General features: G+C 39.4%; 1 protein-coding gene across 1 annotated transcript in view; it reads right to left on the bottom strand.

Annotated features, from left to right (window-relative positions):
* The window catches only part of DNAJC3 (DnaJ heat shock protein family (Hsp40) member C3), a 57,989-nt gene that overhangs the window by 4,611 nt on the left and 39,034 nt on the right, over positions 1–14,344 (bottom strand). The window contains exons 6-11 of the mRNA XM_043892453.1: positions 13,364–13,545; positions 12,803–12,922; positions 10,043–10,148; positions 9,837–9,957; positions 1,812–1,944; positions 787–935 (exon numbers count right to left, since the gene is read on the bottom strand). Of these exons, the coding sequence (XP_043748388.1) occupies positions 787–935; positions 1,812–1,944; positions 9,837–9,957; positions 10,043–10,148; positions 12,803–12,922; positions 13,364–13,545 (811 nt within the window). The remainder of the gene's footprint in view (positions 1–786; positions 936–1,811; positions 1,945–9,836; positions 9,958–10,042; positions 10,149–12,802; positions 12,923–13,363; positions 13,546–14,344) is intronic.

The raw sequence follows: 14,344 nt of genomic DNA, 5'->3' as shown, positions 1-14,344 counted from the left end.
AGTAACTCAAAAATCTGTCAAATGGGCATAAAATGTGATTTCCTTCTATTTTGTTGTAATTGTCTAGCTCAAAAGTCATGGTTTCTGCTGCCACTGACAAGGATGGCCACAAAAAAGCAGTAAGTATTAGCTTAACATGAGATTCCCTCTAGAAGTGTCAAAGCATTGTTCAACATTACCTCAGTTCTTAACTGTCTCCCTCTTATTATCCAAGTCATTTTAGCTTATGGTGAAATAACAACTGGTGGTTACTATCAACCACCAGTAAGCGATTGACTTGAGTCAGGGTAAGATTCCTGGAGAGCCGCTCTTGGAGGGCGAGAATATTTGCCACCTCCCACCACTGCACATGCCCACCTGGCAGCCCATCTCCTAATCAAGCTCCTGTACGTACGGTGTGAAAATCAGCACTGATCTGTGACTCTGGAAGGAAACTAAGAGTATCCCTCTTGTACTTTCATATCATAGGTGAAAAAAACCTGAGGCTCAGAAAAGGTTCTAGGAACTTGCTTAAACAGAACCTTAGCTCAGCCTTAAGAGTCATGCTCAGGCCTTCTGATTCCACGCTTGGTGGTGTCTCCACTGCACCCCGAGTCTGACAGTGGCAGACACAGAAATGAACTTCGGGGACCATCACCAGCTCCCGAGCTCAGCCCCACGGGTCCCCACCAGCACGCGCTCCACCGTCCACTTCTGCCTCTAAGACGGGCAGAGGAAGAGAGCTAACAGCCTCCAGCCACTGACACAGCCACTTCAGGGGAAGAGAAACATGAAGGCAAACACTACCTGGATCAGAGAGGACTTCTTTAGCAGCTGCTATGTCAATGAACTTTTTCTCAGCTTTTTTCTTTTCTTCTTCATTCTGGAAGTTGTCTGGGTGCCACTGCAGTGCTAATTTTCGGTATGCTTTAATGATTTCTTGCTTTTTGGCATTTCTGAAGGGTGGTAAAATTAATAATTATTTAAGAAGTGTCCAACACACTGCCACAAAGAGCTAAAAGACAGCTCAGGAGATTCCACTGGTTTTCTGAACAGTGCCAACATACCCGACTGAGCGTCTGATGCAGAACCCTGCCTAACCAATACAGCCGCCAGGCTTCCCAGAATGCTTGTTCCCTAATGCTACTCTCACCAGAAATAAACTACTCCTTCTATTTACAACTTTCCCTTTTAGAAACTTCTTTGATGCATTTTGAAATTTTCTGAATTTCCAAACTACCATGATTCAGTTCTTGGCATTAAAAAAAAACACTGACTCTTTGAAGCATACTTTCTAACTTGCTTCTAGGTTTGCTTACTTAAAAAGAACAAAGTTTCAGACTTTTGATTGAAAGATAGGTGGTTCCCCTATTCAGGGAAGGTGGGTCTAATACAAATGCACATATTGAGTAAATTATATTCGCCCTGTGCCTCAAAGTTGATTCTGAAAGTGCCATTTTTATCTTTAGGCCTAGAGAAGCTTTGTTTTCCTCAACCCCTCTCCCGTCTGTCCCCACCCAACAAAAGCTCACTCCTGCCTCTTTACCTTTTTTAAAAAATCTAGGCCCAGGACCTATTCATACTCCAGGGGCTCGTCTTTGTCACCAACTACTATTTCTCCATCATTATATGACTAGTCTCTACCAGACAAATTTATCTGTAGTATACTCAAAACAACTTTGTGATGTTAGAGGTTGTTAGTTTAATTTATAGCTAACATTACATAAGAAAATGAATCAAAAAAAAAAGAAGATGAATCATGGAAAAAAGAGTAACAATTAGCTTTAAAATAGTTGATTAAAAATAATGCAAATTTTAAGTTAGTAATTCACCTTTTTACTCCCAAGATTTTATAATAATCTCGTCTCTGTGACTGTTTCAGTAGCCTCTGTGCTTTCTCCAGACCTTCTCGAATCTGCTGATCATTCTCATTGTGTTCCTGAGCAGTTTCATAATCCTGAATAGCTGTCAAAATATGTTGAAGATAATGCTGTTAGAAGGAATTATAACTTGTGACATTCACCCTGCAAATGTGATACCAAGTCACCATCCCAACCCCTTCCTTCGCCATCACTAAGAACCTAAGAAGTGGTATCACCTTCATCATTTGGTTAAAACTACACGAGGCATACTTTTAAGGCTGCATTAGGTAGCTTACACTCCATTCAGTAAACGCCACTCTGCTTGTTTACCTGCCCACCCTCCCACATTATCTTCCCCACAGCTGTGTGTTGTTGTAACATCAGCCCTTACACAAAGCAATGCAGTGACTGTTACAGGAAAATAAGACACAGCAAAGACAATCTGCATGCTCAGTTGTAGGGCTATGGTTCAGAAGATTGAGAGGCTTAGAAGGGATCAGGAAGCAGAATGACCAGTTCACCCACAGGTTTCAACACAAACTATTACAAAGCTGATTTTTTTTAAAGTGCCAATCAGAACAAATACATATACAGTCCTGGTATGGGAAGGCTGATGCCAATTCACATTGCACCTTATTTCAGATTATTTTAAATATGTAGACAATACAAGGCATCTGGGTATCTAAGGTCACACAGAGCAGAGACTTATCCTTAGAAGGCCCTGAGGGCGAGGGTGGCCCTTGGCTGGTGACTGACAAGTTGGATTTGGGCAGTGTTCCCAACATTCTCTGATAGGAATGGCTAGCCGTAGCTAAACAATGTGGGTTTTGCTAACCATCTTACCTTCTGGGCATCTGGCATTTTGGTAAGGGCTGGCCAGCCCCCAGTAAAGGCCCTAGGTCTCTAAAGACCTTCCCTGGTAGACACACTTCACACATGCTGAGGAATTTGGCTTGTCCTGCACAATTTCAGATCTCGAATCTCCCACCCGGTTTCCTCTGGATTTCACCACATGCGCCTTTTCCCCTTACTGATCTTGTTTGTATCCTTTTGCTGGAATAAATCTCAGCCCTGAGTACAACTATGTGCCGAGTCCCATGTGTCCTTCTGAATCCAAATCTGGGGGTGGTTTGGGGAGACCAACACAAGCTTTTCTCACTCTCCTTCCTGGACAGACAACTCAAATGGATCTTTGGGCTCAAATTCTACTTTTTTATGGAAATGCATTTCACTGTGGGAAAGACATCTCTCTGGATAGCATGCCTGAGCATTCACCTTGGCAACAGCTAACCCTGGAAGGGGTTTGAGAAAGCCCCTGGGGCAGGTTAAAATGAGAAAGACATTGAAGCAAGATGGACAAATTCAGTCTGCACTACACAGAAAAATAACCAACACTACCTTCCACTCACGGAGCAAGGGGAGGGCACTTTAAGCTTTCATCCTCATTCCTGCCTCAAAGCATTAATGTTAAATATTAATATGAAACGTTAATATTACTGACAGCCAACTAACAGTGACATCACAAAATAGCTTCCCAATTTAGTATATAGACACAAGGCCATTATAAAGAGCAGTGAGGTTTAGCCTGCAATACCTATAACACTTGATAACACAGCCTAGTGAGGAAATGGACTTGGAATTTAACACAAGAGGAAAATGTTTCAGTACACTCAATTTTTTACTTATGCAAACTACATTTAAAACATGTTTTCATTCTTAAGTATTCAGAGTAGCTTTCCCAAAACAGTCTTCTGTCTCCTATATTTTATTAACAGTTAAGATAGAAACATTTTTCACAGTACAGGAAAAATAAGTTGTTTCCTCAAATTCACATGATTACAGGTAGGTAACTAAGGAGGAATTTACTATGGATGATGTAAACTTCCCATGGACATAAACTAGATAACTCATTTTTAATTATATTTCTTAGAACAGTATGTTACATATTAGCCAATTAATTTTCTAACCTCTGAACCTAAAAACTCATCCTTCTCAAATTCTTTTCTTCCCTATGCCCCTCACCCAGTTCTTAAGGAGCAGTGCAAACCACCAGATCAAGATGGCAGAAAGCAAGCACAGGAATTTCCTGCCCTCTACCCTAAAAAAAGAAAAAATAATACAAACATGGCAGTCCTGAAACTACAGCAGAACAGAAATAGTGACAAATTTCTGGAAGAGAAAAGGCAACTAGGATAAGATTAATGAAGAAGCCTAACAGAACTGCAGTCCAGATACACACTGAAAGAGGCCCTAGAAGATTTTGGAAGCTGTTCTCTTTGGCCAAGGATTCTGAATTTAGCAAGCAGGAGGAGCTCTAAGGCAATCATCAGGTTACTTCATGAGGTGGCTTAAAGTAACGGCTGGGCAGCCTCTCCGCCTGTATGTGGAGCAGCTGGCTGCAGCATTAACCCCAAGCCAGGCCCAAGAACCAGTCTCTGCAGAGTGCCAGACAGCATGTGGAAGGCCCGCTGGGCCCCTGGACACCAAACGCCTCCACAACAGGCCTGGAATAAACACCGGAAAGGCAGTTCCACACTAACAGGCTCCACCAATAAATGTATCAAGTCCTGCTTATTCTGGCAACTGGGCAAGATGGCGAGCACGACAGGGAGTCTGTCTGTAAACAGGTCCTACCCACTTCGAGCCAGCGTGAGCTCCCCAACACAGAGAAGCATTCAAAAGACCGATGCGCACATTACACACAGCTGCAAACGGCTCCCTTCTCACACTCCATAAACCCAGTATTAAGTCCCAAATCAGCTTCCCTTCAAAATATATCCAGGATTTAACTGTTTCTCACCATTTCCACACTTGCCACTGCGACGCAGTCCAGCATTAAAACCCCTGACCGCTCTAATAGCTTCATAAGGTGTTCATAAGGTTCCTAGTTGCCCTTACTTCCCTAGAGTCTATTCTCAAAACAGGGACCTCAGGGGTCTTTTTAAAGAGTGTATCCGACCTCCAGTATAATATGCCCCAAGGAGCACCTCCCAGATATCATATAAAACAAGGTAGATGGTGGGGGGAAGGGAAATGAGAATGGAAGGGCACACACCGTTTTCAGCACAACAGTGGAAGGAGACTGTTCAAGGGCTGCTAAAATTAGCTAGTACCAGCCAGGAATCCAGGATAAGAGGAGGAAGCAAACAGAAAGCCCACAGAGCCCAGAAAATGCCAGCAAAATCCACCTCCCGTGAGTATGATCTCTCCCAGAAGTGAGCAACAACCTACATCCTGTACCAAGAAAACTGCAATACTCCCTTCTGGAATTGATAGAAGGACAGGGAGAGGGTATCATCAGGAGAATTTAAGTCATAAATGTTCAGGCTGCTAATAGCAGTTTAGCAAGTTGCATAAAGGAAAAAATGGACAATATTAAAGGGGAAGATAGGAAAGTTTGCAATTTTCTTTCACACCAGGTAATTAAAGTTTCCTCTTAGCAACTGATGGGAAAACTAACAGAAATATTACACCCAGAAATTGCAGAATACACATTTTTAAGTGCACACAGAATATTCAGCAAGATAGATCCTGCACTGGGCTATAAAACAAGTCTACATAAATTCAAAAGGAGATATACCTAAACAAATTTAAAAGGAAAGAATTCATGAATATGTTCTCTGAGCACAACAGAATTAAAATAGAAATACATAATAAGGCTGTATATTGTCACCCTGCTTATTTAACTTATATGCAGAATACATCATGCAAAATGCTGGGCTGGATGAAGCACAAGCTGGAATCAAGATTGTCAGAAGAAATATCAATAACCTCAGATATGCAGATGACACCACCCTTATGGCAGAAAGCGAAAAGGAATTAAAGAGCCTCTTGATGAAAGTGAAAGAGGAGAATGAAAAACCTGGCTTAAAATTCAACATTCAGAAAACTAAGATCATGGCCTCTGGTCCCATCACTTCATGGCAACTAGATGGGGAAACAATGGAAACAGTAACAGACTTTATTTTCTTGGGCTCCAAAATCACTGAAGATGGTGACTGCAGCCATGAAATTAAAAGATGCTTGTTCCTTGGAAGAAAAGTTATGACCAACCCAGACAGCATATTAAAAAGGAGAGAGATTAATTTGCCAACAAAGGTCTGACTAGTCAAAGCTATGGTTTTTCCAGTAGTCATGTATGGATGTGAGAGTTGGACTATAAAGAAAGCTGAGCACCAAAGAACTGATGCCTTTGAACTGTGGTATTGGAGAAGACTCTTGAGAGTCCCTTGGACAGCAAGGAGATCCAACTAGTCCATCCTAAAGAAAATCAGTCCTGAATATTCATTGGAAGTACTGATACTGAAGCTGAAACTCCAATACTTTGGCCACCTAATGTGCAGAACTGACTCATTGGAAAAACCCTGATGCTGGGAAAGATTGAAGGCAGGAGGAGAAGGGGATGACAGTGGATGAGATGCTTGGATGGCATCACCGACTCGATGGGACATGAATTTGAGCAAGCTCCAAGAGTTGGAGATGGGCAGGGAAGCCTGGCATGCTGCAGGCTTGGGGTCGCAGAGTCGGACACGACTGAGTGACAACTGATTATAAAAAGGTCCTTAGGAAACTGTGAAATATTGTAAAATTAGACAAAATATCTAAATAATACATGCATCAAAAAAGTAGTTAGAAGGAAAGTTAGAATATATTTCCAATCAAATGACAATGAAAATAAAAAATGTGAGAAGTGCGGTTTTAAATACTTATATTTAAAAAGAAAAGAGATCTAAAATCAATGACAGTTTAAACTTAAGAAGCAGGAAAAAACAAAAAATAAGTCCAAAGGAAGTCAAAGGAAAGAGATAAATCAATGAAATATAAAGAACAGTCATAGAGAACATTAACCAATCCATAAGCTGGTTCCTTCAGAAGACCAACAAATTTGACCAAACTACACTGATCAAGAGGGGAAGAAAAAAAAAAACAAATTGTCACTATTAGAAATGAAGAACAAATTATCACTTCAGACCTTACAGACATTAAAAGAATAGTAAGAAAGCATTAAAAACGTCATCTAACCAAAAGGAGCAATGTAGGTGAAATGGACGAATTCACTGATGCACACAACTTACAAAAACTAAAATGAGAAAATAGAAAATATGAGAAACCCTATATTGATAAACTGAATTCATCATCAAAAATGTTCATACTAAGAAAACTCTGGAACCTAAGATGGTTTCACTGGTGAATTCTCCTAAACTTAAAAAAGAAACACCAACTTTATACAACTCTAAGAAAATGAAGGTATGATCTTTCAACACAGAATACTTTCATGGAATAGGGCAGACTTAGCGTCACTAGGAAGAGTTCAAGAATAGGCAAGAAGGCATAGGAATCTGGTTACAGGACATCATAGGATGTCAAACATAAAATATGTCTTTTCCACAATTTGGCCAGGCTGGCCCTTCATCCAGAAGAAGTGTTACCTGGCTCCTGTTCTCAGAATTATAGATATTATTAGTAACACTAAAGTAATAGCCGTGTCAGATGAAGTTAGTGCAGCAATCATAGGTCACACCTAAGCAGTTGTAAACAATCTGCCTGGCAAGAAGGAGACTCAAGAGATACAGTTTCAATCCCCGGGAAGAAGATCCCCTGGAGAAGGAAATGGCGACCCACTCTAGTATTCTTGCCTGGGAAATCCCAAGGACAGAGGAGCCTGACGGGCTCGGAGCCTGGCGGGCTACGGTCCATGGGGTCACAAAGAGTCAGCCACAGCTGAGCAACTAAACCACCAAAGGTCAGAGCTAGAAGCAAGCTATCCCATTAAGTGCCATTTATATAGCAAAGTCAATGCAAGTTACCAACAACTATTCTAAAAATAGGTACAGTGGAGACCATTTACTAGAAGCACTGCATTAAGCATCACTTTCTGAGCACCATCTTTCTCTGTCTTGTAACTCAGGAGAGTTTCAAAGAGGGTTAAGTGAAACGAAGTTTTTTACTCTTTGCTCAAGTTGGCTGACTCCTCAACTACCCTCTCATGTTCTTTCTCTGTCACAACAGTCCTATGCAGTATGTACTGTTCGCATTCTTATTGTACATATAAGGAAAGTAAAATATTACAGGATAAGTTACTTGATGGAAATCACATTGCAAAAATAAATGGTACACTCCAAAGGTATAAAACTGGCCAACAAGCATATGAAAAGGTGCTCAACATCAATCACTAATCATTAGGAAAATGTAAGTTAAAACCACTAGTTATCACTTCACATCCACTAGGTAAAACCAGCAAACAGAATATAGAAAGCCTTCATATAAGGAAAAAGACTTCAAAGATAGATCTATTAAATTATTATCAAACATCTTTTCTTCAGGAATCAAGCTGTCAAATTTCTCTAAAAAAATAAGTGGCTTTAACATTCAAGATACAAGGCATGTTTTAACTTATATGTAGCAGCCTACAAAATTGAACCTTTTATTTTTCTTAACAGCTAAGCTTAAGAGCTTGTGCAGCTTCACTAGTTTCACATTCAGAGCTGCGGGTTTACATACAGAGAAGAAAAGCACACATTAATGAAGCCTTCCAACAACTAACTGGAATGCAAAATCCTAGAATACAGCCTTCTGGGAGCCCAAGAGTGAAAAGAGCAAGCAGACTAAAGGCATCTGTGTAGATCACTTGCCTTACTGACAGTCTTATGAATCTGAAAATTTGTCGCTTTGCTCACATACATTTCAAGCCTCAATCAGACCTCAAGGGCTATATACCATAAAATGTTCCACAGTGCAACCAGAGTTGTCACCACTCCCAGGAAACCACTTAGAAGATTCTTTTTAAATTGAAGAAAGCAGGAAGAAAGTAAATGATCAGTTTGCCTTAAAAATGAGTACCACAAATCTTTCTTAATTATAAGTTCAGTTATCCCTTAGTACAGTTTTATCATTGCTGTAATGCATTCTTACTATGCTTAAACTAGCTGCACATTTCATTAAATAAATATGCAGCAATTATTAGGGGGAAAAATCAGAGTACCACAAATCAAGTTTCCCCAGAAACATACCCTTACTGTTTTCGATCTTAAATGCTTTATACTTGATTTGAAACCAAAACTTGTCATTAAGGGCTATAAGGCTCACTTCTTTTAAAATCATCTCATTTAGATGTTCATAGTATAATGTCACATGAAAAAGGTCACAAAACAGTATATGTGAAAGGACTCTGTACGACCACTGTACTGGCCTTAGTTATCCTCCAAAAATAGGGCACTGCTTTTATTCAAGGTGCTTACGACATCTAGCAGGAAACTCTCTGCTACTTGAACAAAGTTGGATAAGCAGCTGTCCTGACATTTACTAACAGCCTGCAATGCGGGAGACCCAGGTTCAACCCCTGGATTGGGAAGATCTCCTGAAGAAGGGAATGGCAACCCACTCCAGTGTTCTTACCTGGAGAATTCCACCGACAGAGGAGCCTGGCGGCTACAGTCCATGGAGTCACAAAGACTCGGACACAACTGAGCAGCTGAGTGACTAACACTTTCACACTTTCTAGGGATCACAGAGGGTCATTTATATCTAGGCATATATGCCACATATATGTCTGCTGTATGTCTAACATGTATATGCATAGAATACATATATAGGCATGAAATACACACTCATATATATGCATAGATAAAAGTCTGAAAGATATAAATCCAAAATGAGCAGTGATTACCTCTGGATGATATGAGATCTGTAATTTGAGTTTTCTATTTCTATTCATGTTTTCTAACTTGTCTACAATAAAGCAAGCTAAAATTTTTATTTTTATATTCCACTGTACTGGATTCAACAGCAGAACTCTTTCCTTACATGGTATACCTCTCATGTTCCACCAAGAAAGAATGATTTACTAATAAGAAAGTGATTTTTAGGTTCTGTGCCATTTTTCTAAAATCACCAACATCTCCAGGTAAACTTGTTCTAAACAAAGGGATGTTAAACAGACTAACTGCACATACATCAACTTTGAGGTATTGCAAATCAAATTCCTTAAACATTTACCTTCATCATACATTTCTTCTATTAAATAGGCCTCTGCTCGGTCTTTCAGGGCATTCACATTGTCAGGTTCTACCTGTAAAACTTCTGAACAGACTCGAATAGCTTCAACAGGCTTCTCGTCCTAAAGGTAAATGTGAGAAAAGAACTTATGGTTGTTACTCCACATGTCAAGTTTTTACAATTCTAGAAATGAGTCAGCAATTTACCTTAGAAAAGCAGTGACAAATCCTTTCTTTTGAACGAACTGTATATTCAGGAACACCTGGCTCTGTTTTCATGACAGATTCATATTTGCTGATCGCATCTGCGTACCTATTAAATGAGCAAATCATGATGAGTAAACTGAATTCTATTTCCAGAGCTAAAGAAAAGGACCCTCTACTCGTCACTATATGTTGCTTCATCAACTGACCTGAATGAGCACATGCCCTCAAAGACTCCTCCTACCTTATAATCTACAGCAGCAACAAAGGTTCTCTCTGCAAGTAAGAGTTAGGAGATGAAACACTTGACCACAGAAAAAGTATATGGATAAATTAAAGCACCCCTGTGAGAACTAACTAATCAAAGCAAATGACGGATTCTTTATAGAAAGAGATTCGTGACTTTGAAGCTGAAAAAACACCTTGTTAAAGTCTGACTACCAAAAAGCACCTTCAGGAAAACAGAGATCAGTTTACACACTTGGTTACTACACATTTTATAAAATCACAGAACCCATTACATGTTATTTTATATAATAAATATCAATATTCATGACTGAGTACAAGGTAAGTCTTACAGAAGAAACCCCCAACTTTACTAGCTTTCTAAGAACAATAAAAGCTACTTCAAAAAATAAAAAAATAAAAAATAAATAAAAGCTACTTCAGCATTTTTTTCAACTGGTAAAAACTACTAGTCATGTTATGCATTGTTACTTTCCTCAGTGATGACAAAGTACAAGATGTATCTACATGCCGCTGAGGCAGATTATTCCAAGAGTGCTACAATCTTCACACTTAAATGTTGCTTTATTAAAATACAGGTCTAAAGATAACTCTCAAAACAAACGCTAGCCATCAATGGCAAAATCCTACTTGGGATGTTGTTCTATAGATTTCTAAGATGGTGGGAAACTATACGGAGTATGTGAGACCTCACTTTATTTCTTAAAAACTACATGTGAAATATTAGAAATTAAAAGTTCAATTACAAATATTACATAACTTTACATAAATGATACCATAATAAACTTTCTGCATCAAAAAGAAAGTTCAGTTAGAAAATAATGTGCTTCACTTAAAAAAAAAAGTTAGCCTCTGGGAAGGTGGAGTAGAGGTACTTTCCCCAACCCTCTAGCTAGATACCTGTGTGAATACCCTGGACATTATACTTTTTTTAGTATGAGAAGACTCAGATAAGAAAATTATGGTCCCAACCTCCACCAACATCAGCAGGTCAACTGGAGAGGCAAGACTTCTCTGGTGAGCCTCTGATGAGGTGTGTCCACATCCCAACCAAGGTGGTGTTGGAGAACATCAAGTTGGGAGCCAGAACTTTCACCCCTGATCAGATCCAGGCCCCCCAAACTCTCACCAAGCAGTAGTAGGAGAATCCCACAGCCTGAGTAGCAACAAAGGTCAAGTGGGAAACGTCTACCTTCATCTTCCAGTTAACGCGGTGGTGCCCACCCTCCAGCCCCTCATGCTCACTTTGCAGAAACAATGTCAGAAGAAGCCACCCAAAACAGAAGAATCAAAAACCAGAATCTTATAAAATGAAAATATCCAGATTTCAATTAAAAACTAATGATCATACCAAGAAACAGGATCTCCAACCAACACCAAGAGGACAAAGATTTTAAAGTAGCCACGGCAGGTGGGGGCGGGGGGGGGGGGGGGCCAGTGGAGCAGCAATTAACAAGCATACTTAAAGCAAATGGAAAAATATAATGCCTCAGCAAAGAAATGGAAAGTCTCAGCAAAAAAATAGAAGATACAAAAATTCCAAATAGAATGTTTAGAACTGAAAAGTATAAAAACTGAAATAAGAGCTCACTGCATGTGCTCAATAGCAGAATGCAGAGGACTGAGAAAGGGTCAGTGAACTCAAACAACAGAAATTACTAAATCTGAACAACAGAGAAAATGAAAAAGAAAAATGAATAGTGCCTCAGGGACTGTGGGGCTAAAACTTAAAAAAAAAAAAAATCTAATATTTATGTCAGTCAGAGTCCTAGAAGGAAAGCAGAGAGAGAACTGGGCTGAAAAGGGATTCCCAGAAATAATGGCTGGAAACTTGCCAAGTTTGACAAGAGACATAAACACACATATCCAAGAAGCTAAGGATACTCCAAACAGTATAAACACAAAGAAATCCATGCTGAGATATATCACAGTTAAACCTCTGAAAAATAAAGATAAGGAAATAATCTTAAAACCAGTCCCAGGAAAATGACACCTTAACTTTAGGGAGGAAAAAACAATTAGATGGACAATGGATTTCTCATCAGGACCCGTGGAAGCCAGAGAGAAATTATACAATATTTTTCAAATGTTTTAACAAAAGAACTATTGACCCTGAATCCTATACCGAGAGAAAACATCTGCATACTCTGGTATACATCGTCATCACTCTAGATATATTAATGTAGTACCTTTTAATACTCAGTTTATACGCCCATCTCCCACACTAAATTTCATGTTCCCTCCCTCCCTGCCCAGTATGTGGTCAGTACCTGACATAGGAGAAATTCAATAAACAGTTGGGAAAATATAAATAAATCTGCTGATAATACTATACAGTTACCATCATCTGTATTCTGCCCTATTCAAAAAGTGTATAAGTGTGATAGTTTTGTTAAGCCCCAGTGCCATCTAAGATCCTCCACCCTCCAGGACTGAAAAAGTAAGTAGTTCAGTTCTTCTGTGCCCATGACCAGACATCAGAGGGAAAGTGGGACCCTCCACAAACCACAGCCTTACCTGCCATCTTTGATGAGCTCTTCAGCTGACTCAATCAGCTTATTAAGTTTCTTTACTTGTTTATAGTGTGCAAAACACCGTTTATGATCCTGGTCAAGTTTAAGACATTCACGAACTTCACTGTTCACGTATTTAAAGAAGGAAAATACTCCACGTCAAAATAGTTAATAAATGGCTTTTCATACTAAATACAGAAATCACAACAAAAGGTATTTTTTGTCTATAACACTGACTTAATAATTTATCACACTTTTACATATGGCATTGTATTATGCGCACACATAAATTGATTCAAGTTCAAAATGACTCAAGTAGAGATAATATATTAAACACTCTATTTTGCTTCTGTAAATGTAGTAGCTATCCTATTTACCTTACTGAGCATACTTCATGAAAATAACTATGTAAAAGCAGAATAACTTAGAAATAACACAAAATTATAGATATGTAAAAAAGCCCTAACCCTAATTTTATTAAAGTTAAAATTAAAAAGAAAATGGGAGTATTCTGTTACTGCAAACACTAAAAAGACGTTGAGATGTGTATGTTACTAGAACTAACCTGAGAGATAGTTCATGGTCTCCTAGTTCATAGTACAGTGTGCTGATTTTATAAAATGCCTCAGTATTATCATTTTTCAATTTTGACGAAGCTTTTAAGTCACTTATCGCTTTCCTAGGTTCCCCTTCTTTTATAAAACATTCAGCTCGAAGTTCTCGTAGTTCTGCATCCCAAACACAAACCTTGAGAAACAAAAGAACTAGACTTAAAGAAACAGTAAATTACGTACATTCATACCTGCACTCCACATATCTTATCTACATATTTATCAACATAGAACATCTTCAATTAATGAGATGACTTCTATATTGTAAGCAATGTTTAAAAGTCTGATACAATTTAAATGTGACAAAAATAATGAGATGTGGTCAAGTAATTTCTCCAAAGACGTCTTTTTCTTGTGGGAGCGAGGGGACTGCACTGGTCTTCGTTGCTGCTTGCGGGCTTTCCCTAGTCGTGGCGAGCAGAGGCTCCTCTCTGGCTGTGGTGAGAGGGCTTCTCCCTGCAGTGGCTTCTCTTGCTGTGGAGCACGGGCTTTAGGGTGCGCAGACTTCAGAGCTGCAGCTCATGGGCCCTAGAGCTCAGACTCAGTGTTTGTGGCACAACTGCTTAGCTGCCCCAGGGCATGTGGAATCTTCCCAGACCAGGGATTGAACCCGTGTCCCCGGCACTGGCGAGTGGATTCTTAACCACTGGATCACCAGGGAAGTCCCGGAAGATGTCTTAAGTATATTCCAGTGGGGTAAGGAGTGTGTGTGTGTGTGTGTGTGTGTATACACACACACTAACAAGGCCCTTTTCCAAACCCCTGTCAATTATATAATTCTAAAACACTGACAGTAAGAAAACAGGACATTTATTATTAGAAAGTGGTTTCCAGTGAAGCATTTTTGATTTTGAAGAGAATATTCTCTAATTGGATTTTTATACTTAATCAACAATTCTAATTTCTAGTCTCGAAAAATATAATCTAGGTTCTAA

This window comes from Cervus elaphus, chromosome 30 (genome assembly GCF_910594005.1).
Source record: "Cervus elaphus chromosome 30, mCerEla1.1, whole genome shotgun sequence".
In the NCBI taxonomy this organism is placed as follows: domain Eukaryota; kingdom Metazoa; phylum Chordata; class Mammalia; order Artiodactyla; family Cervidae; genus Cervus; species Cervus elaphus.
The sequence above is the reverse complement of the archived record's forward strand: the minus strand, read 5'-3'. Positions and strand labels throughout refer to the sequence as shown.